General features: G+C 46.1%; 1 protein-coding gene and 1 long non-coding RNA gene across 2 annotated transcripts; one reads left to right on the top strand and one right to left on the bottom strand.

Moving 5' to 3' along the window:
- Positions 1-620: 620 nt before the first annotated feature.
- Positions 621-1,387, bottom strand: LOC120968259 (uncharacterized). Its single transcript, XR_005762558.1, has 2 exons — positions 851-1,387; positions 621-749 (listed from the first exon to the last, which is right to left on the bottom strand). It is a non-coding gene; the product is annotated as an uncharacterized lncRNA (long non-coding RNA).
- Positions 1,388-6,161: 4,774 nt separating this feature from the next.
- On the top strand, positions 6,162-7,475 carry LOC109749034 (myb-related protein Zm38). The gene has a single exon (XM_020308035.4). The coding sequence runs from the start codon at positions 6,509-6,511 to the stop codon at positions 7,211-7,213; it is 705 nt and encodes a 234-aa protein (XP_020163624.1). The 5' UTR covers positions 6,162-6,508; the 3' UTR covers positions 7,214-7,475.
- Positions 7,476-23,072: the final 15,597 nt, after the last annotated feature.

Raw genomic sequence — 23,072 nt, 5'->3', positions numbered from 1 at the left:
TCGTCATTGCAAAAATATAAAACTCAATGTTTCTCTTTACGAACACAAATAGGTACTTGATTTAGGTTGTTCATGTACGGGTGTATTATTATTAGGTGGTCGTGGGTTCGAAACCATCAGCCGCAACATTTTATTTTATTTTATTTGAGGGCCTTTAATCATAATTAAATAAATTTGAGGGGTTCTGTGCAAAAAAATGTGTGCGCATATCATCCTGAAGCAACATTTGTTGCTGATAGTGGGCCCATGCATGCATGGGATGCCACATCAGCAGTGCATACACGCGTAGACAGCCGGAGTAACCGTATTTGCACCTAAACACAAGTTACATGACCAGAAAACCGTATTTTTAAAGTTTTAACACCAAACAGCACATCCAACGTAAGTTTTGTGACTTGATATTACCTCTATTTTAATGGGGGCAATGTTGTAGCTAACAAAAAACAAAATAAGGATAGGTGTGTCAACCTGGAATATCACACAATTAGGGACACAACTATGTTAGGTCAGACTGTATTGGGTATGTCCCGAGCACCATAGGGTACAAATCAAGATAATAGTTGGTTACTCAATGTTATGGAATCAGAGAAACAGTACGCATCATGCTGTCTTCAGCTGACTGAACACACATAACAATACTGAAGACACATAACAACACACCGTGCTGTCCGGTTCAGCTGAGAACACACATATTCAAGGAAATGAAGAAAGAAAAAGCTGAGGCATGGCAGCTCACCGAACTAATTTACCTGGCCAGCAGAAATTGCAGATCGTCAAACCCTAAACCCTCGAATGAAAATACGAGAATCAGAATCCAACATTTTTCTAAAGAACCCAGAATAAACAATACCTATACAGATCTGATATTGGAAAGACATTAGCACAACGGAATCATTGGGTCAAAAGAGAGCATGACAGGGAAAAGAAAGTTTTAGATAGAGGGGAAAGCTATCCGGAAATCATAACTGCTGGAAGGTCTGAGGGACGGAAGCGTCATGAGAGGAAGCATACATCTATATACAGGCGCATGTACTGAAGCAGTTGCAAGTTGGAAAAATAGTAATGTACTCCATTGATCGCTGCCCGTGAATGGAGCAAATCAATTGCCATAAAGGCTTACAGAGAAACTGATGACTGCTTGCCTTCAACCCGACGGATCAACTTCACCGAATAGCCGCACCACCGCTTCGCCTTTCACCGTAGATCCGGGCTGGATACCTGGCCTCGGGCCGATCCCCTCCCTCGCCAGAATCCCTCGCGAACGTCGCCTAGGCTTGATCCCCACCCGTGCGTCATCTGGATGGAGGCAGACCGCCCGCGTCGGCGCATCCTCCGTATCCACCCGCTCCTCTGTATCGAGCACCTCGGATCCCCTCGAGCGGACGGTTTTCTCTTAGGAGCGCAGCATGGATCGGTTCGTAACTAATTGGGCTTTCATAGCAGCCCATAGGAGCCCAATCAATCACAGGCCTTCAAAAAAGTCCCCAGAGTAGCGGCCCGTTAGGACAGCCAGCTCAGATCGCGGTAAACTATCGTTTAGAGGAAGATCTGACGGTCAAAAACTAATCTAACACGAATCCAACGGCCAAAAACGTTGAGGGCCTGAGAGAGCTCGCTTTAGGCTCGGTTATACTGTCCTAAATGCCTGCCGCAACGCATCCCGGATCCAAATCAATGTAGTGTCTAATGTAGTGTTTGTTTGTTTATACGGAAGTTATAATGAGAGAATGTTCTCTTGTATTCACCATGGTGCAACGCATCACCGGCGCTTCGTTTGTGCGCATGAAACTCCATCCGGACAACAAGGCGCGTAGTACATGAATTGTCTGCCGCGCGATGCAATCATGATCACATTGTTTGAAACCGACGTCTATGATGAATCTTGGGGCTGCGACATGGTTCAACATTGATGGTATGCATATTTTGGGGGTCTTTTTCATTTTCATTCTACCAAGATCACATGGAAGCATTTTTTCCATTCACTTGGCTCTGATATGGTTTGACATTGATGGTGTTCATATTTTGGGAGTCTTGTCCATTTTCATTCGACCAAGATTACATGGAAGCATTTCCCCATTTACTCTGTTCGCTCTGACTCCTCTCCTTCTCGCTTCGCACAGTCACTTCACCATCGCCGTGTCTCGATTTTCGTCTGCGTTTGCTCTTCTAGTTGCGCTCGGATCAGCCACACTCTTACGAGGCCCAAGCCCTCCCATCGCCTCTGCATTACACGCTCATGTGTCAACGAGTTAGCCATGCATTGCCATTTTTAGGGGCAGATTTCTTCACAAACTCGTTCGGGTTGGATCGAGGGGAGAGATTGGTTTGAGGGCCAACATGAGAAAGGGGATTGGACGAAGATACCGTGCAAGCAACGAAGCCATGTGTTAGAATAAGATTGAATATGTGCATGTCAGAGCGAGGCCGCAAAGAGCTTTTGATTGCTTGCATGTATGGTACTACGAATAAGAACCCTAACATGAGAACAAAAAAAATATGCAGCAATATACAACTAGATGGATTACGAATATGAATACAACATAGAGCACCAAAGAATCAGATCAATCCAGATAGATGCAAATTTACTTGCATCTGCAGCCATGTACTCAACTCCATTGGGGTTTTTTGGCCTACGGCAGTACATGTCGTTGGTGCAGATTCTTCTAGGTGCGAAGGTGTGGCGATCGGTGGGAGCACCATCTGAGTACAAGTGAGAAGAGAGTAGATCTGCAGGATGATAGTGGAAACCAAGCGCACCAGCGAAGGGGAGGGAAGAAGTTTTGAAGAAGTTCATGTCTCATAAGCAAGCGCACGAGCGGAGTGGAGGGAAGAACAAAAATAAATGGGATGCATGCCAAAATAAGGAAGTGGCCTCTGCTAGAATAAAAGAACTGAGCATGATGTTGGTGTCGAGTAAGTATTGAAAACGAAACCTGGCACTTTTATTTCCTGGTAGCAAGTTCCAGCTAAAAGAACTTAGAATTTAAATCAAAAATATGATTTGAATATTGTAGGGAAAACAAGGAATGTTTCTATTGAATTAAAGTATTGGTAAGGTTTCAACTCATTCCGCGATCCAAAAATCAAACAGGAAACCCCCTTAGTATTAGGTTGTTGCATGAATGTCAGCTTCTCTTGAACTTTCAATTTCGTCTCCTTTAGTACTTGTGGCCAGCCATTAGTAATAAAATAAGAGATATTTCTTGAGAAATACAAACCCTAAAACTAAACCCAAATTCATAAACAAACACTAAATCATGAACAATAAAGGATAAACCCTACATTCTACACTATAATGCCTAAACCCCACCAAGGAGTAAAGTATAGTTGTCACATTTAGGAAAAACCTGTAACCCTAAAGCCCTAAAAAGTAATGTACAATAAATAGAAACTAAACCCTAAACCCCAAACACACACTAAACCCTTAACCCTAAAAACTCTAATACATTTCTAATGGAAATGTTAAACATAGAAGTCTAATCGTAAACCATAAACCTTAGACTGTAAAGCCTCAACACTAAAGGCTAACCCTAAACCCTGAACTACATCATTAATAGTTTAATCAAGAAGCAAAAAGTCATAAGGCATAAACCCTAAACGATAAACCCTATATTTTAGAACGAAAACCTTAAATCTGAAGGCGAATTCTAAGTAGCAAGCAATAGGTGAGATTATAAGACATGCAAATCTTGCACGTATAATGGAAGAATGGCAAAGTGTCAGTAAAACTGTAAATCCAAAATAAAGATAGTAACAATAATTGTCAAATATAGTGAGTATATTGTTTGAACAGATAAGAACACATACGTTCGTGGAAGAACAACACACGTAAGATTGACTTTCATGTAATAGTACAGTATGGATCGAAAGATGTAGATATATTGATGAAAAGCAAAATTGATTTGACACTTATTACAAGAGTGTGTGTTACGAGGTGATAGCAAATTTGATTTGGGTGAACTGTAATTCATGAAAAAAAGTGGAAATAGGCCAAGTAGTGAAGAATGAAAGTGACTGAAATGTTGGTAACAATACATGTTTCAGAAAAACAATTTAGGCGTGTACATAGACTTATGATTTTTTTTCCTTTGAAAAAAAGAAATTTTTTGCTCCAAGCAAACATATGCTATAAATATATAATAGGTCGACAAATTGAGCAGAATAGGCACAAGTTCCTACAGACTAAGGTACAATGAGTTTTCTTGGAAAAACAAAGTCAGTTTCGCATAGTGTGACTTGGCAGAACAAGAACCAAAATGTTAGCACTAAAAGTGAAAAGAAATCATACAAAAAGTTGTGCACTTGAAAGAACGAACTCGAAATGGTATCTCATTTGGGGCAATTCATAAGGAACGCAACAAAGTCTTTAAAAAAATGATTTCTAGAAATGCACATGTTGAATATAAGGATGCATATTTGAGGGAAGAGAAAATAAAAGATTGGCAAAAAAGAGTGTAACAAGTTCATCGGAAGAATGATTGCATGAACTTGCAAAGCAGCATGGCATTACAAACTGATGAGTTAATGTGAAGAACGATGCAGTACGAAATGATGAGTCACCCCGATGAGTGCACAAAATAAAAGTAATTGCACAGAAGGAAGACAACAGAGCAAGAAGAGGATGAAAAAAGGGTACCCAAACAGGAGAGAAACCAAGAAAGAAGAAGATGAACAGTGTAGCAAACTCATCGAACAAGGTATGTAACAGAACGGGGGATGTAGCATACGCAGAAGTAAAAATATGTATAACAAGTGCCGATAGAAGTATTTGTACATAATATTGTCTCGTATTCATTTTGTTGAACTCTACTGTCTCGTATTCCTTTTTCGAAAATGGGCACTTTATTACTTAAAAGATTTAAGCATTACACCGGCCTCTGCATAACTAAGATGCACACAGCCAAATAAGATCCTCTCACACAAAATAAAAATAAAAAGGCGAATTTCAACGAAACATGTAGAATCCGTATAACGCCTAAAGCGGAGGGGGGCCAATCCTTAGATCATGATGCCACCCATGTTGGGTAAAAGTATCCCTCCCCGTAACCTCCAATCGTGTACACACCTCCGTAAACAAGCCTCGATTCTCCACCCGTTGTAGAGAGGACCATAAACGAAGAATCCCGATACATATATAGGTAACCTGCAACAGAGAAGTACTTTTATCGTTAAAAACCTTATCGTTTCTACATAGCCAAAGCGACCAAATGATGGCAAGTGCTCCTATCCTGAGAAGAGTTCTAAACCTGTGATCAATCCCATGTAACTTGCCAAATACATTAGCAACACTACAGGGAGGATACAAGCCAGAAGCTATTTGGATGACTGACCATATAGAACGAGGCAATTTGCATTGGAAGAATAAATGTTTTATTGTCTCCTCATGGTGACAAAAGACACATTGCGGGCTTTCCTGCCAATTCCTCTTAATAAGGTTATCTTTAGTAAGAATGACTCCGCGATGAAGATATCATGCAAAGACTCGTATTCCTATTCAGAGGTTACAGATTTCCATCTATTTTTTAACCAATTTCCGTTGGATCATCTATTCGGATCAAGGCGCAGATGGATGGTTGCAGACACGTGCCCCTGCGAATTTTCACCCGACATTTGAGGAGCTAAGGTATACGAGGCAGTTTGAGAGGTTAAATTATATGAGTTAAGGTATATATGGGGCACTTTAAGAGATTAAATTATAAGGGATCAGCTAGAGCTGCACTAAAAGGCCAATCTATGTTGAAGGACACTCAAGTTCAATGATAAGATCCAAATGAGGAAGAAGAAACTATATAATCCAAGTTATAAAAATCTACCCTACCCTACGTTACATTGTGATACGAAGGGAGTAGGAACCATGTTGTAGCAAACTAGAGAAAGGAAGAAATATCATTTGAGTTCCTCCCTATCTGCCTATCTGGATATTTCAGGACACGGTGGCGGGAAAACCTAGGGCGAGGGGCACGCAAATTGGGTTTGTGGATGCAGGCAAGGCAAAGTAGGCAGGCCATACCCATCACCGCCCGCACCGCACACGCCGACGCCAACGCCACCGTTCACCGTTACGCACTCTCCAGCAGCCTACCTTCCCCTTTAGTTTAGTATAGTATAGATAGATAGAGTAACAGGTGCTTTCGCTTTGTACCTACTTCCTCTGCCGCCTTGCATGCTCGCTCGCGCTCGGGCTGGCGTGGCAGGCGGTCGCGCACGGCGAGAAAAATCCACGAGGCCCGGTCCGGTCGTGTCATGCCGTCACCCTAACCACCTCGACTCCCCTTCCACCAAACCAACCAACTCATCATCATCATCATCATCCTCTCTTTCTCTCTCCCGCGCGCGCGCCTACCTTCCCTTCCCAAGAGAGCAAGCAGAGGAGAGGAGCCGCCTATATAAATCCGCCCGCCCTTTCCTCCGCCCAATCTAGCCCGCACACGCGACGCCACACCCACACGTGAGCCAAGCAAAAGCAAGGCGGACAGACGTTCACACCACCATCAAAGAAAGATCGGCCATGGGGAGATCGCCGTGCTGCGAGAAGGCGCACACCAACAAGGGCGCGTGGACGAGGGAGGAGGACGAGCGGCTGGTGGCCCACGTCCGGGCGCACGGGGAGGGCTGCTGGCGCTCGCTGCCCAGCGCCGCCGGCCTGCTGCGCTGCGGCAAGAGCTGCCGCCTCAGGTGGATCAACTACCTCCGCCCCGACCTCAAGCGCGGCAACTTCAGCCGCGACGAGGACGAGCTCATCGTCAAGCTCCATAGCCTCCTCGGCAACAAGTGGTCGCTCATCGCCGCGCGCCTGCCCGGGAGGACGGACAACGAGATCAAGAACTACTGGAACACGCACATCCGGAGGAAGCTGCTGGGCAGGGGGATCGACCCGGTCACGCACCGCCCCCTCACCGACGCCGCCACCGTCTCCTTCGTCCATCCTGCAGAGGCGACCAAGCAACAGGCGACGGAGGAGAGGAAGCCGCCCAGATGCCCGGACCTCAACCTGGACCTCTGCATCAGCCTGCCGTTCCAACAGGAGGAGGAACGGCCGCCGGCGAGAGCGTGCGCCAAGCCGGTGAAGATGGAGCAGCTGCAGCAGGGCGGCATCTGCTTCCGCTGCAGCATCCTCAGAGTGAGAGGAGCGGCGACGGAGTGCAGCTGCGGCAGCAACTTCCTGGGCCTCAGGGCCGGCATGCTCGACTTCAGAGGCCTCGAGATGAAATAGAAATTTGGGAATAATTATTCGATCAAACTTTCTGCTGTAAATTGTTGCTCCCTCCTACCAAGTTTTTATTTAGCTCTTAGGAAAAGAAATACTCCTACAGTACTAGTAGATGGTGAGGAGGAGACTGGTATGGTATTATTAGGTGAGGATTTGTAGCGATATCCTCCCTGCCCTCCTCGATCTGCTCAGTTTCTTGTAAATTATTACTGCTCCACTGATGAAATGGAACGGAATGAAATAATACAGTACGATACTTAATTCAGTGCGTTTCCCATGGTCTCATGTCTGTGAACATCTCCTCAAACTTCCCAAGAAGAGAAGTGGCAACTGAAACACGTCCCAAGCAAGAGTATGAAATGAGTACTAGGGCTTGTCATTAGTTCGTTACTACTCGCTCTGTTCTAAAGTAAGTGTCGTAGTTTCAGTTAGACGGTGCTCGTGGGATTCTTCAATTTCAAGATGTTCTTGTGCTGGAGAGTCCGTTGTGCTGGTGGTGCAGATTGGTTGGAGCTGGCAAGTTAGGTAGAGCTGTTTTGCGCGGGCTGTTGCTTTCGTACGTCTTGCCCTCTTCTGTTCTGTTTTGGGTAGGGCGGCAGCGAGTTGAGATGCCGCCCGCTGCAAAGGAAAGCAGCGGCCATCCCCCGTTTGGTTGTTGTTGGATTGGATCGGATTGTATTGGGGTTGGAGGCGCCGCTTTGTGTTGTGTTGGTGCATTCCTGTCCTTGCTAGATTCTATCGCCGCTTTTGGGTTGCTTCGGAGTCTGGACCGGTCTGAAAAGACTAACCAAAAGGCTGAATTTCCTCTTCTTCTTTTTTACCAACGAAAATGGACCTATTTTTTCTAGATATATAAACAGGGAGAAATGGGCCGATTCCTTAGCATATATTTTGATTAAAATATCATCTCCTCCTCCATCAGGGGCGCCACAAATGGACTCTGAAATTCCCGCTCTCAGAAAAGTCAGTCGTCAGTGGACGAGGATTATCGGCCGTGGAAGGTGCAGATCGCCTGTGCACCAAGGCGGACAGTGGAACATTTGGAGGGCGAGCAAGTAAGGAGGAGGGGCTTTGTGCCGGCCGGACAACGACGGTACCCTTGGATCCATTTTTGTAGTCCATAAGGCCAACTCCAGCGCAGGATCCCAACGGACGGCGATTTTGTCCGTTTGGGTCAGCCAGACGGACACGGACGTCCGCTTCTGTATTTGAGTAGGCGTATGCGCCCAACGCTCGCCCGACCCATTTTGACGACGCCAATTAAAAACATTGTAAGATAAAGCCAATTTAATTAAACATTAAAGCCGGCCAGGAAGGCCGGCGAGAGTTCACGCGTCCACATTAGCATTAAATAAAACTAAAAGCAAACTAAACTACGAGGCGGCGCGCTGCCCTAGGCGTCGTCGTCGTCCTTGAGGTCGGTGAGGTCGATGAGCGTCGACGCAGGGCCGGCCCAGGGGAACGCCGTGTTCCAGGCGGCAGCGATGTCGGCCGCGGGCAGCTGTGCCGCCGCGGGCAGTGCCAGCGTGGGGGGCTGTGCGGCCACCTGTGCAGCCATGGCCGCGGCGTCGGGGAGGGGACGGCGGGGCCACCGGCGGCAGCACGCAGTCGCCCGCCGCAGAGAGGGCAATGGCCTGCGCCATGGCCGCCTCGTACCGAGCCTACTCTTCCTTCACGGCCTCCACCCTGCGCCGCTCGTCCTCCTCGCTCTCCCAGTAGACCGCCGCAAGGGCCGCCTGGTAGGGGTCCTCCGCCGCCTGGTCCTCCTCGCGGACGACGAGCGGCGGCGCCGGCACGCCGCGTCGCCTCGCCTCCTCATGCTCGAAGGCGAACCACCTCGCCCAGTTGGACGAGTCGGTTGTGTAGGCGGGGTCGCGGCGCTGCTCTGGCGTCAGCAGCGCCCGCCGGCGCCGCACCTCCTCCACGTGCGCCCTAGAGCATGCTAGATGTGGATGGCGATTTGGATGAGGACGGCCCCGCCGCACGGCCGGCTTAAAAAGGACGACCGCCATCGCTGACGCGTGGGCCCGAGGTCATAAATTAAGCTGACCAGGTTGGCCGCGGGCGGTTGGACGACCGCCAGGTGGGGCCACGGCGGACACATAGAAGGCGCGCGTGGCGTCCGTTCCGCATCCGCGCCGACGCATTTGGGGCCCAAATTTGGGCCGCAAATGCGTCAGCGCGGACGCGAAGCGGACGAGATTTGGGTTTGGGTCGGCGCGTTGGGCCACCACTTTTGCCCGCGTCGACCCAAACGGACGCAGGCGGACGAAATGGGCCGCCCCATTGGAGTTGCTCTAATGCCAACTCCAGCGCACGACCCCAAACAGAAGTCCGTTTTGCCCAGATTCTGTCTGTTTGGGTAGGGCAATGGGGTCGTGTCTGGGCCTGTCCTGGGATGCGGCGGCTGTGCGCCCAATGCGCGGACGCATCCTTTGGTCCCATCCTGACCGCCTTCATTTTCAACACCAACTTTCAAAATACCACATCCTAGTTCAGGCCAGCGGCCCTAATTCATGCCGGCAACAGAGCCAGCGGCCTACACGTCCTCGCCGGCAACACAACCAGTGTTGTAGGGTGGAACCCTAGATGGAGATCTTTCATGAATTGGAGGGGAAATCCCCAAGAACACGAAGAACATGAAGAGAGGGGAAACACTCCAATTGACTAGATCCAATCACACATATGCTAGATCCAAAAATACACAAGAGGTCACAATGATCCAAGAACAACAAAGGAAAGATACAAGGTACTAGTTCATCCCAATCCTATGAGGAGAGAAGTCTTGATGATCCTATGAGGGGGATCCTTCCCAAGATGGGGGCTTGATATCCACTAGGGATCTTCTCCTAGGAGGTCTTGATCTCCTAGAGGAGTGGGTACAAGGAGCAAAGCTCACATAATCATCTCATATACTTTGCTATCCTCTAAATGAGCTAGGTGGGAGGTACTTATAGTCTAGGGACGAAATAGAGGGAGAGGGGGATACAAAGATCCAAAATGACCCTGAAAACGCACACACTCTCGGAGGGGTCTGGGCACCCGGGGTAAAGGGGTCCGGGCACCCGGACCGGTCAGAGGCGTCGGGCGAAGGAGGACCGGACACCCGCTGGATGGGGTGCGGGCACCCGGGGGTCGGGGTGCGGGCACCCGGTCCGATCAGGGAGGTGGCGGCCTTGGGGCTGTAGGGGCCGGGCACCCGGGGGTTGATGGCTCGGGCACCCGGGGTGGTCCGGGGCCTCCCTTGCTTGGCGCTTCGGTCATCCTTCTTCCTTCTCTTCTTCCATGTGTGCTTGCATCTCCGTCCTCGACTCTTCACGGTCTTCTTCTTGATACCTACGAGTGCATATAGTTTCCATATGAGATAGAATCCGACTCTCATGTGAATCTGGATGAAACTCGAAGAGGAAAGAGTTCGCCTTGGTTTCCATGGCGCGTGCGCGAGCTCTCGTCGTAGGTCCTCTCCATGCTTGCGGTGGCGGTGTGACGTCCATGGGGATGGTTGAGGGATGCTCCGCATCATCTCCCCCCTTGGGAGAGATCCGTCCACGGATCGTGATCTTCATCACCATGGGAAAGAGAGGGCGTCGCCGTGTAGAAGTGGACAACCACCAAGGACTCAACATCTTCAAGCTCGAAATTGGCACTCTCCAATGTCGCACCGTCTTGTGATTCCTTCAAAAGGAGCAAGAATAACAAACACTTGGAAAAACAAATGAGGTTAGCGGAAGTGCAAACCTATCATTCGTGTGGTAAGATACCCAACAAGTGTATGCATCATGCTCATCATAAGGAAAGACAAGGGAGCATTTCATAGTATGGAGGCATAGGATGCGACAACAACCAAATACAATAAGTTCAAGTAAACAAGCATGCTTCACAAGTAATATGTCCAAGTCTCCACGATCAATAAGCATATCAAGTTGGCATGCAATACAAGGTGATATGAGAGATGCAACTTGTAACATCCCAAATTTTCAATTTGGTATGTTATACATAGATCATCATTGCATATCATGTTTTATTGCATTTTGACAAATCCTCGATAAATCCTAAGCAACTCAAGGACCCTCGGAGAGAGTTGGGGATTTTCTCGAATTTTCATATTTGATTTTCATCAAATAATAAGACGAGGATTTTGGTTTTAATTATTTTCTCTCCGGAAAAATATTTCATTTTAAAAATAAACGAGAGGAGAAAATATGACTTCTCCAAAACAATTGAAATACTGGAGGAAAAATGTTAAAATCATTTATTGGAATTTATTTGGATTTTATTTGCAATTTTTATTGCATTAAAAATATTGCATGTTTAAAAAAATGTTCACCCTATTCTAGATTTTCTAACTAGACGGGGAAAATTTATTTTATATTTTTCTGACTTTTATTTATTTTTCTGTGAATTATTTTCCGCGGAACGTTTAAAAAAAACTGCGCGACGCCCGACCGGGCCGAAGCCCCGCCGAGCGCCGGCCCACCCCGTCGCCCTCTCCTTCCCCAGCACGGGAGCGCCGCCGCGCCGAGTCCCGCCGCCGCATGCCTCCCCGGCCGCCCCCTCCTCCAAGCCGAGCTCTCCCCCCCATATAAATACCCGTACCCCCCCCTCTCTTCTCTCCCCTCACCTCGCCCGCCGCCGCCCGCACCCGCCTCGTCCGCCGCCGCCGGAGCCGAGCCCGCCGCCGCCGCCGTTCGTCGCCGGAGCCGCCCCCTCGCCGCCCCTCGCACCCCCCGAGCCCCGCACCCCCGCCGCACCCCGCGCCCCGCCGGAGCCCCGCCGGATCTCTGCCCCGACGAGGTACTGCCTCGCCTCGTTCGTCGCCGGTTTTTGTTTTTTAAAAAAAAACCGTTCGTTTAAAAAAAAACCTAGATCGGTTTTTTTTGGTTTTGTTATTTTGCGAGCGTTCACCGAACCGTTCGTTTTAACGAACGCGTTCGTCGGTTTTTCTCTATTAACGAACGTCCGTTCTTTAACCGTTCGTCCGTTTTTTCTTTTTCGTCGGATTTTTCTGCGATTATTTCAGATTCGATCAGAGATCGAATCTTCGTTTCTGTTTAACTTCTTGCTCGTTTATCGGAATCAGGCGATTCAATTGCCTAGAGTTTTGTCTCGAAATTCTCTTTCCGTTTAACCTACTCAAACAAGTTTTTGCTACAGTAAAATTTGACCTAGATCCAGATTAGTAAACGAAGCTTCTTTCTTTCGCCGTTTGACTTTCGTTGCTTCTTTCGAGTTGATTCTTTTTGCAAACCGGAGTTCTTAAGTTGAACTTTCTGGTTGGATCTTTCATTCGAGTTTTACCTGTGCATTAGATGAGTACTGATTGTATGCTTTTTTGTTTGCGATAGAGTACCCGGAGTGTGCCGCTTGTTACTTCGACTCGTTAGGTTTTGCGGATCATCAGCAAGGCAAGTAACACTTTGATCATACTTTCCATACCCAGTTTTTATTGCATTAGATCTATTCCTCAAACATTGCATGGTTAGGATCTAATTAAATTGTGGGATTTGGGAAGTAGTTGAGGTAGTACCTATTACCTGTTTTCCATTCAAACCCTTGGGAGTTACTTCTACGTTGCTATTATTATTGCCATGCTATGCTCGTAGACGTGGTTTGGGTTTGAGAGATATTCATGACAGATGTGAGATGTTTATTAATGGTTCAACTTAAGGTGGCAACTAAAACTCACATTTGGGTGGATTGAGGCACCTGGAGAACCCAGTGTTGTCTGATTTTATAAGGTCCGCCACCCAGGCTCAAAGGGATCATAAGATTGTTCATGCTAGAAACTTCCGTGTGCAGCCACAAGCTATTATGGGCTCTAGCATAGTGGAGTAGGTTACATGATCTCTTGAAGAGGTGGGCTAGCAGATGTAGGGGAAAGTAGGTGTACCGATCCATCCAGAGTAAAGAGTGATTGTTTCTGAAAGACTGTGTCTCGGTCATTCGTTTCTCAAACACCATGCAGTGCGAGAAATAAAACAGAGGCGATGGAGTCTTGTGGGGAAAAGTGCGCAAACCTCTGCAGAGTGTACAAACTAATCATGGTTAGCCGTGTCCCCGGTTATGGACAACTTGAGTATCTAGTACCTGGATTATCATTTGAATCTCATCACCATGTTACTTTTAATTAATTTTGTTGGGTTAATGATGACACTTAATTGGGATTGAGTTGGAGGTACCTTCTCAATGTTTAACAACCACCATGATAGTTAAATAAAATTTATTCCTTTGTAGTAGGGAAAAATTGGCTTTTCGCATAAACTTTAACCATAGAGCTTTCCACCAGCCATATATGCATGTAGTATAGCATTATTACTGTTCATTACTCTCTATGTGTTACTTTGCCAGCATATTCTATGTGCTGACCCGTTTTCGGGCTGCAACGTTTCATGTTGCAGACTTTTCATACGACGAGTAAGGTGCCTTAGGTCGTGGTCTTATACTCAGTGATGCCGCTGGAGTTGATGGACTCACTTATCTTCCAAGTCTTCCGCTGTTATCGTATTAGATGGCCTTAAGCCATATTTATCATACTTAATCTCTTTGGAGATATTCGATGTAATAAGTGTGTGATTGCTACTCTGTTATAAATCCTCCATTTGTACTATGCGTGTCAGCATTACTGATCCAGGGATGACACTGGTGCACAGCAGCACAGCCATTTGAGGTCTGGTCGCTACAAAGTTGGTATCAGAGCACACGCTGACTGTAGGACACGACCACTAAGCTTAAGCCCTAGAAAGCTTCTCTCTTCTCATTTCTGACCCCTCTCCTTTTTCTACTCTTCTAGGAATGGCGGATGCAAGGAGCAAGTTCATGCAACCAGATGAAGACACGCCTTTTGGTCGACACTTGAAGGAAGTCACCAAGTACTTGAACATAGGAATACCAAGCATCACCGGAACCTACAATGCCACATTACCCGAAGAGGAGAGCTGGAAGATTCAAGTTCACATTCCAGGAAGGACGTTTGTGCCAGTTACTGAACCCATAAGATTGGTTTTCGAAGCACCAACTTGGAGTTTAGGGAAGAGCATGGCCGCACACATCGCCATGGGACGCATTGGAGAAGTCTATCACCAGGAGCTTAAGGATACTATTTATCAGATTTGTGGACGCCGAGACGCGCAATGGGAGATGATCAGAACCAAGAAGGATGGATCAATTGCAGCTTTCATCCAGGAGCAAAATCAACATATTCGTCGCCAGGAGAACTAGATGTGCACGGACAAGGAAGAACTGAAGAAGGCATTAACCAAGATCAAGGAGCTCCAAGAAGAACTCAAGGCTACACGCGAGGATTATTTGGAGGAAATCAACGCACTAGTAGGGAAGAATGACGACCTGGAGAAGAGATTGGAGTATTCATGGGAAATCCAGTGCCAAAAGCATAAGCCGACGAATGCACTTGTCCGGATAACTACATCATCATCGACGACACCGACTCGGAACCAAGTGAAGATGACTGGGTTGACGAAGCTGGAGCAGACATCATGGAGTCTTCAACGGATTAGAATTTTATTAGACCACCATATCAGTAGTAGTTTTCCCCCATTTAATAGTATAGTTCAAGCACTTTGTAACGCTAGTTAGATCGATTGTTTTGCCTTGTTTGAATTGATTGAGTGATATTGATTGTATTTGTCTCATGAGCATATGGGTAGTGTTTTCTCTCTAGACCTCATTCTATTCTTAACTCTCATCTTTTCTAAACCTATCAGATGCCTCCGAGACGCGACACCGGATTTGTTTTTCCGCTAGAGATCACCCAGTTGATTCAGCAACAGAATGCCCTGATGCAAGTGTTAGTGCAGAACCAAGGCAACAACAACAACAACAACCCACCGCCACCACCACCTGTTGATCACTTAGCCCGTTTCTTGAGGCTAAACCCGCCGGTGTTTTCCAGTAGCACCGAGCCGATTGTTGCAGATGATTGGCTCCGCAAAGTTGGAAGGGAGTTGACCACTGCAGGATGCACATATGCGGAAAGAGTGCGTTTTGCCGCACATCAGCTTGATGGACCCGCAGCATCATGGTGGGAGAATTATACAGCCACGCACCCTATTGACACTGTCACATGGGATCAGTTTCAGCAAGCTTTCCATATAGCTCATGTTTCAGCAGGAGCTATGGCTATGAAGAAGCGTGAGTTTCGCAACCTACGCCAAGGAGGACGCACCGTAGGCCAGTATGTGGAGGATTTCAGTAAGTTAGCACGTTATGCACCAGATGACGTTGCTACAGATGCTGCCAAGCAGGAGAAATTTTTGGAAGGGCTAAATGATGAACTGAGTATGCAGTTGATGGTAGCAACCTTCAACAACTACCAGGAGCTGGTAGATAGAGCTCTCATGATTGAAGGGAAGCAACAGCAGATTGAAAACCGTAAGAGGAAGTATGGACAAGGAAAGTACAATTCTGGAGCCCAGCAGAAGCCACGATTTACCCCGAAGCCGGGAGGACAGTTTCAGCATACCCATGGAGGAGGTAGTTCGCACAATCATAATGGCTCCAAGAATGGTAATGGGAATGGAGGAGGCAACGGACAGAACCGCACCAACCCATCTACCCCAACCAAGAGGGATCTAAGTCACATTACTTGTTTCAAGTGCCAGAAGACTGGACATTATGCAACTGATTGTCCTGAAGCCCAAAATGGAAATGGCAATGGAAGCTCTGGGAAGAAGCCGAACCCGTTCAACAAAGGACATGTGAACCACGTGAACGTGGAGGAGGTTGAAGCTCAGCCTGATGCAGTAATAGGTAAGTTTTTGGTTAAGTCATTTACTGCAACCATTCTTTTCGATACTGGTGCATCGCATTCATACATATCAAGGGGATTCGTGAATAAGTTTAAGATGTCTACCTAAGTTCTCAAAACCCCTATGTTAGTAACCTCGCCAGGAGCAGAGTATATGGCAACCCAAGGATGTTTTCAGATACCATTGGCCATTGGAAGGCATGTTTTCCCCTCAGACCTCATTGTTTTGAAATCGCAAGGTTTGGATGTGATTTTGGGAATGGATTGGCTATCGTTGTATGGAGGAAACATCGATTGCGCCAGCAAGACGATTTTGCTTACCACCCCGGAAGGAAAAAGGATCAAGTATGTATCCCGGCATATGCCGAAGAGGACTCAAGTAAATTCCTTATCAGGAGTTGTACAGGAGGAAGTACCAGTGGTGAAGGATTACCCGGATGTATTTCCAGAAGAGTTGCCAGGCATGCCACCAGATAGAGACGTTGAGTTCTTGATTGAACTTTTGCCAGGCACAGGGCCAATATCTAAGAGACCGTACAGGATGCCAGCAAAGGATTTGGAGGAAATTAAGAAGCAGATCAAGGAGTTACTGGATAAAGGCTATATTCGCCCAAGTTCGTCACCTTGGGGATCACCTGTACTTCTAGTGGAGAAGAAAGATGGATCGCTGAGGATGGTTGTTGATTACAGAGGGTTGAATGAAGTGACCATCAAAAACAAGTACCCACTGCCGATGATCAATGATTTGTTTGACCGCCTACAAGGAGCTAAAGTATTTTCCAAGATCGATCTACGATCAGGATACCATCAGTTAAAGATACGAGAGCAGGATATACCTAAGACGGCTTTTACCACCAGATATGGATTGTATGAGTATACCGTTATGTCATTTGGTCTGACTAACGCACCTGCCTATTTCATGAACCTGATGAACAAAGTGTTTATGGAATTTCTGGATAAGTTCGTCGTGGTGTTCATTGATGATATTTTAATCTTTTCCAAGAATGAGGAAGAGCATGAGGAGCATTTGCGATTGGTACTTGAGAAGCTCAGAGAACATCAGTTATATGCCAAGTTCAGCAAATGTGAATTTTGGCTGAAGGAAGTTGGATTCCTTGGACATGTTATTTCTGGAGAAGGAATAGCAGTAGACCCTGCCAAGGTTGACACAGTGAAAATTTGGGAATCACCCACGACAGTTGGAGAAATCCGGAGTTTTCTTAGACTTGCAGGATACTACCGGAGATTCATCGAGAATTTCTCAAGGATTGCTAAGCCCATGACTGAGCTATTGAAGAAGGACACCAAATTCAATTGGACTGAGGAGTGTGAAGCTAGTTTCCAAGAGTTGAAGGAACGATTGGTTACATCACCAGTGTTGATTCTGCCAGATCAACGCAAGGACTATGAAGTTTATTGCGACGCTTCTCGTCGAGGACTTGGAGCAGTGCTTATGCAGGAAGGAAGAGCTGTGTCATATGCTTCACGACAACTTAAACCCCATGAGAAGAATTATGCTACGCATGATTTGGAATTAGCAGCCGTGGTGCATGCATTGAAGACATGGAGACATTTTCTCATCGGAAACCATTGTGAGGTGTATACAGATCATAAGAGTTTGAAGTATATCTTCACGCAGAAGGAGTTAAATCTCAGACAGAGGAGATGGTTGGAGCTCATAAAGGACTATGATATGAGATTGCATTATCACCCTGGAAAGGCTAACGTAGTAGCAGACGCGTTGAGCCGCAAGAGTCATGTCAACACCCTCATGACAGGAGATTTACCTCAGGACTTAGCTGAAGACCTTCGCGAGCTATGTTTGGAGATAGTCCCAAGAGGCTATTCAGCGACATTGGAGATTCAGTCTACCTTGATGGAAAGGATCAGAGAAGCTCAGAAGACAGACAAGGAGATTGAAGAGATAAAGGAGAAGATGAGCAAAGGAAAAGCCAAGGGATTTCGTGAGGATGAGCACGATACCTTATGGTTTGAAGACCGCGTATATGTGCCAAATGACCCGGAGATCAGGAAGTTGATTTTGCAAGAAGCCCATGATTCATCGTACTCGATTCACCCAGGGAATACGAAGATGTATTTGGATCTGAAGAATACTTTCTGGTGGACCGGAATGAAGAAGGATATTGCGGAATATGTAGCAGTTTGTGATGTGTGTCAGAGAGTAAAGGCAGAGCATCAGAAGCCAGCAGGATTGCTACAAACATTGCCGATACCCGAATGGAAGTGGGATAAAATAGGCATGGATTTTATCACGGGATTACCCAGGACTCGTTCAGGCTATGACTCAATATGGGTTGTAGTCGACCGTTTGACGAAAGTGGCTCATTTCATTCCAGTGAAGACCACTTACACCAGTGCTAAGTTGGCAAAGATATACATGACCAGGATCGTATGTTTGCATGGAGTTCCGAGGACCATTGTATCAGATAGAGGAACCCAATTTACCTCGAAGTTTTGGAAGCAGTTACATGAAACATTGGGAACCAGGCTGGAATTCAGTACAGCTTTTCACCCGCAGACAGATGGACAGACCGAGAGAGTCAACCAGATTTTGGAGGACATGTTGAGAGCTTGTGCACTAGATTATGGAAATAGTTGGGACGACAATTTGCCATATGCGGAGTTTTCTTATAACAACAGTTATCAAACCAGTTTGAAGATGGCCCCTTTCGAAGCCTTGTACGGAAGGAGGTGTAGAACACCGTTGTTATGGGACGAAGTTGGAGACCGTCAGCTGTTTGGACCTGATTTGATTAAGGAGTCTGAATAGAAAGTGAGGTTGATTCGCGATAGGCTCAAGGTAGCCCAGTCTAGGCAGAAGAGTTACGCTGATTCTAAACGAAAAGAGACAGTTCACGAAGTCGGAGACCGAGTGTATCTTCGAGTATCACCACTTCGAGGAGTGAAGCGTTTTGGAGTTAAGGGAAAGTTAGCGCCCCGTTTTATCGGACCATACAGAGTTGTGGAACGTATGGGAGAGGTTGCTTACAAGCTGGAATTGCCCGAAGGATTTTCTGGAGTACATGATGTATTTCACGTTTCTCAGTTGAAGAAGTGCCACGCAGAGATGGCTGAGATACCACTGAGAGATACTGTGCCACTGGAAGCGATTCAGCTGGAAAGTGATTTGACCTATGAGGAGAAACCAGTTAAGATTCTTGAGTATGCCAGCCGAGTTACCCGCAGCAAGGTTATCAAGTTTTGCAAAGTTCAGTGGAGTCACCACACGGAAGATGAAGCCACCTGGGAGCAAGAGGAAGATCTACGGAAGGACCACTCCCACCTGTTTTCTAGCCAACCCGAATCTCGAGGGCGAGATTCATCTTAAGGGGGGTAGGTTTGTAACATCCCAAATTTTCAATTTGGTATGTTATACATAGATCATCATTGCATATCATGTTTTATTGCATTTTGACAAATCCTCGATAAATCCTAAGCAACTCAAGGACCCTCGGAGAGAGTTGGGGATTTTCTCGAATTTTCATATTTGATTTTCATCAAATAATAAGACGAGGATTTTGGTTTTAATTATTTTCTCTCCGGAAAAATATTTCATTTTAAAAATAAACGAGAGGAGAAAATATGACTTCTCCAAAACAATTAAAATACTGGAGGAAAAATGTTAAAATCATTTATTGGAATTTATTTGGATTTTATTTGCAATTTTTATTGCATTAAAAATATTGCATGTTCTCAAAATATTTATTTTGATTTAAAAAACTGTTCACCCTATTCTAGATTTTCTAACTAGACGGGGAAAATTTATTTTATATTTTTCTGACTTTTATTTATTTTTCTGTGAATTATTTTCCGCGGAATGTTTAAAAAAAAACTGCGCGACGCCCGACCGGGCCGAAGCCCAGCCGAGCGCCGGCCCACCCCGTCGCCCTCTCCTTCCCCAGCACGGGAGCGCCGCCGCGCCGAGTCCCGCCGCCGCACGCCTCCCCGGCCGCCCCCTCCTCCAAGCCAAGCTCTCCCCCCCATATAAATACCCGTACCCCCCCTCTCTTCTCTCCCCTCACCTCGCCCGCCGCCGCCCGCACCCGCCTCGTCCGCCGCGCCGGAGCCGAGCCCGCCGCCGCCGCCGTTCGTCGCCGGAGCCGCCCCCTCGCCGCCCCTCGCACCCCCCCGAGCCCCGCACCCCCGCCGCACCCCGCGCCCCGCCGGAGCCCCGCCGGATCTCTGCCCCGACGAGGTACTGCCTCGCCTCGTTCGTCGCCGGTTTTTGTTTTTTTTAAAACCGTTCGTTTAAAAAAAACCCTAGATCGGTTTTTTTGGTTTTGTTATTTTGCGAGCGTTCACCGAACCGTTCGTTTTAACGAACGCGTTCGTCGGTTTTTCTCTGTTAACGAACGTCCGTTCTTTAACCGTTCGTCCGTTTTTTCTTTTTCGTCGGATTTTTCTGCGATTATTTCAGATTCGATTTCTGATCGAATCTTCGTTTCTGTTTAACTTCTCGCTCGTTTATCGGAATCAGGCGATTCAAGCGCCTAGAGTTTCGTCTCAAAATTCTCTTTCCGTTTAACCTACTCAAACAAGTTTTTGCTACAGTAAAATTTGACCTAGATCCAGATTAGTAAACGAAGCTTCTTTCTTTCGCCGTTTGACTTTCGTTGCTTCTTTCGAGTTGATTCTTTTTGCAAACCGGAGTTCTTAAGTTGAACTTTCTGGTTGGATCTTTCATTCGAGTTTTACCTGTGCATTAGATGAGTACTGATTGTATGCTTTTTTGTTTGCGATAGAGTACCCGGAGTGTGCCGCTTGTTACTTCGACCCGTTAGGTTTTGCGGATCATCAGCAAGGCAAGTAACACTTTGATCATACTTTCCATACCCAGTTTTTATTGCATTAGATCTATTCCTCAAACATTGCATGGTTAGGATCTAATTAAATTGTGGGATTTGGGAAGTAGTTGAGGTAGTACCTATTACCTGTTTTCCATTCAAACCCTTGGGAGTTACTTCTACGTTGCTATTATTATTGCCATGCTATGCTCGTAGACGTGGTTTGGGTTTGAGAGATATTCATGACAGATGTGAGATGTTTATTAATGGTTCAACTTAAGGTGGCAACTAAAACTCACATCTGGGTGGATTGAGGCACCTGGAGAACCCAGTGTTGTCTGATTTTATAAGGTCCGCCACCCAGGCTCAAAGGGATCATAAGATTGTTCATGCTAGAAACTTCCGTGTGCAGCCACAAGCTATTATGGGCTCTAGCATAGTGGAGTAGGTTACATGATCTCTTGAAGAGGTGGGCTAGCAGATGTAGGGGAAAGTAGGTGTACCGATCCATCCAGAGTAAAGAGTGATTGTTTCTGAAAGACTGTGTCTCGGTCATTCGTTTCTCAAACACCATGCAGTGCGAGAAATAAAACGGAGGTGATGGAGTCTTGTGGGGAAAAGTGCGCAAACCTCTGCAGAGTGTACAAACTAATCATGGTTAGCCGTGTCCCCGGTTATGGACAACTTGAGTATCTAGTACCTGGATTATCATTTGAATCTCATCACCATGTTACTTTTAATTAATTTTGTTGGGTTAATGATGACACTTAATTGGGATTGAGTTGGAGGTACCTTCTCAATGTTTAACAACCACCATGATAGTTAAATAAAATTTATTCCTTTGTAGTAGGGAAAAATTGGCTTTTCGCATAAACTTTAACCATAGAGCTTTCCACCAGCCATATATGCATGTAGTATAGCATTATTACTGTTCATTACTCTCTATGTGTTACTTTGCCAGCATATTCTATGTGCTGACCCGTTTTCGGGCTGCAACGTTTCATGTTGCAGACTTTTTAGACGACGAGTAAGGTGCCTTAGGTCGTGGTCTTATACTCAGTGATGCCGCTGGAGTTGATGGACTCACTTATCTTCCAAGTCTTCCGCTGTTATCGTATTAGATGGCCTTAAGCCATATTTATCATACTTAATCTCTTTGGAGATATTTGATGTAATAAGTGTGTGATTGCTACTCTGTTATAAATCCTGCATTTGTACTGTGCGTGTCAGCATTACTGATCCAGGGATGACACTGGTGCACAGCAGCACAGACCATTTGAGGTTTGGTCGCTACACAACTAATGGAGACAATGATCATGGCAAATCAAGTGAGAGGCATCAACAAATATGTCATCAACCCAAGAAAGCGAGTAAGAATGGAACATGGGAGATGCGACAAAGCAAGCAATCATAGTGATCAAGTCAAGCAATGTAGTAGTGCGAAGATGCAACATACTAGTAGGAATCATGGCAAGCATGTCATGTGTGCAAATAGTGGGCATGAATAATGCACATGACATATCACAAGCATGAAAGCAAGATATGAGCAAAATATCATCAATGTATTGGTGAGAGGCCATATGTAAATAGCAATTGGACATCATGACTCTCCCAACACAAGAATCAACAATAGCATGTGGCACATGGTAAACATGGCAATAGCAACAAGTATCTCCACCAAGCATGCAAATACACATAGGAGTAGCATAATGGTGAATCATGGGTAAATGCAAACAAGGGTCACAATTGCATGGCAAAGACATAGAAATAGGCATAACATGCAAAGGGAACACGATAAAATGGGCATAAGATGACAAATGGTAAATAGCCCATAGCCGTGTGAGAGCCAAGTAAAAGAGATGCGTGTAGTCGTTGTGCGAAGAGAACGGTGGTAAGGATAGTCCACGGAATCCCCAATCGTCGTTGCTCTCAAGAGCTCATTTTGTCAACTCATGGGATTGAGAGGTTGACGAGTATACGTGAGTACCTACACAAAACAAAAGCAAAGGGAAAATTGTGTGTGCATGGTATATGTACACATCATCCATTATGATGCATACGTGCTTGTGTTGGTTAGCACCAAATATCCAATGCTCAAATAAATAAGATGCGTGATATAGAAACATGTCATCCATCATGATAGGTTTGTTATTATGTATAGCATAATGGAGACTCAAATTGTGTAATGCATCACTAGTAATATCTAGAGCATTGTGAATCATGGAATGCATATGGTGCACGCAATTATGGGAATCATGCAAAGTATGGAATGTATCAAAATCTCCTAATATGT

The sequence above is a fragment of the Aegilops tauschii genome, chromosome 7 (genome assembly GCF_002575655.3).
Source record: "Aegilops tauschii subsp. strangulata cultivar AL8/78 chromosome 7, Aet v6.0, whole genome shotgun sequence".
Classification (NCBI taxonomy): Eukaryota; Viridiplantae; Streptophyta; class Magnoliopsida; order Poales; family Poaceae; genus Aegilops; species Aegilops tauschii.
Note: the sequence above shows the minus strand (reverse complement) of the source record. Positions and strands in the feature narration are given on the sequence as shown.

Excerpts from the sequence above, each read along its gene's own strand:
- LOC109749034 (XM_020308035.4), top strand. The coding sequence starts at position 6,509 with ATGGGGAGATCGCCGTGCTGCGAGAAGGCGCACACCAACAAGGGCGCG.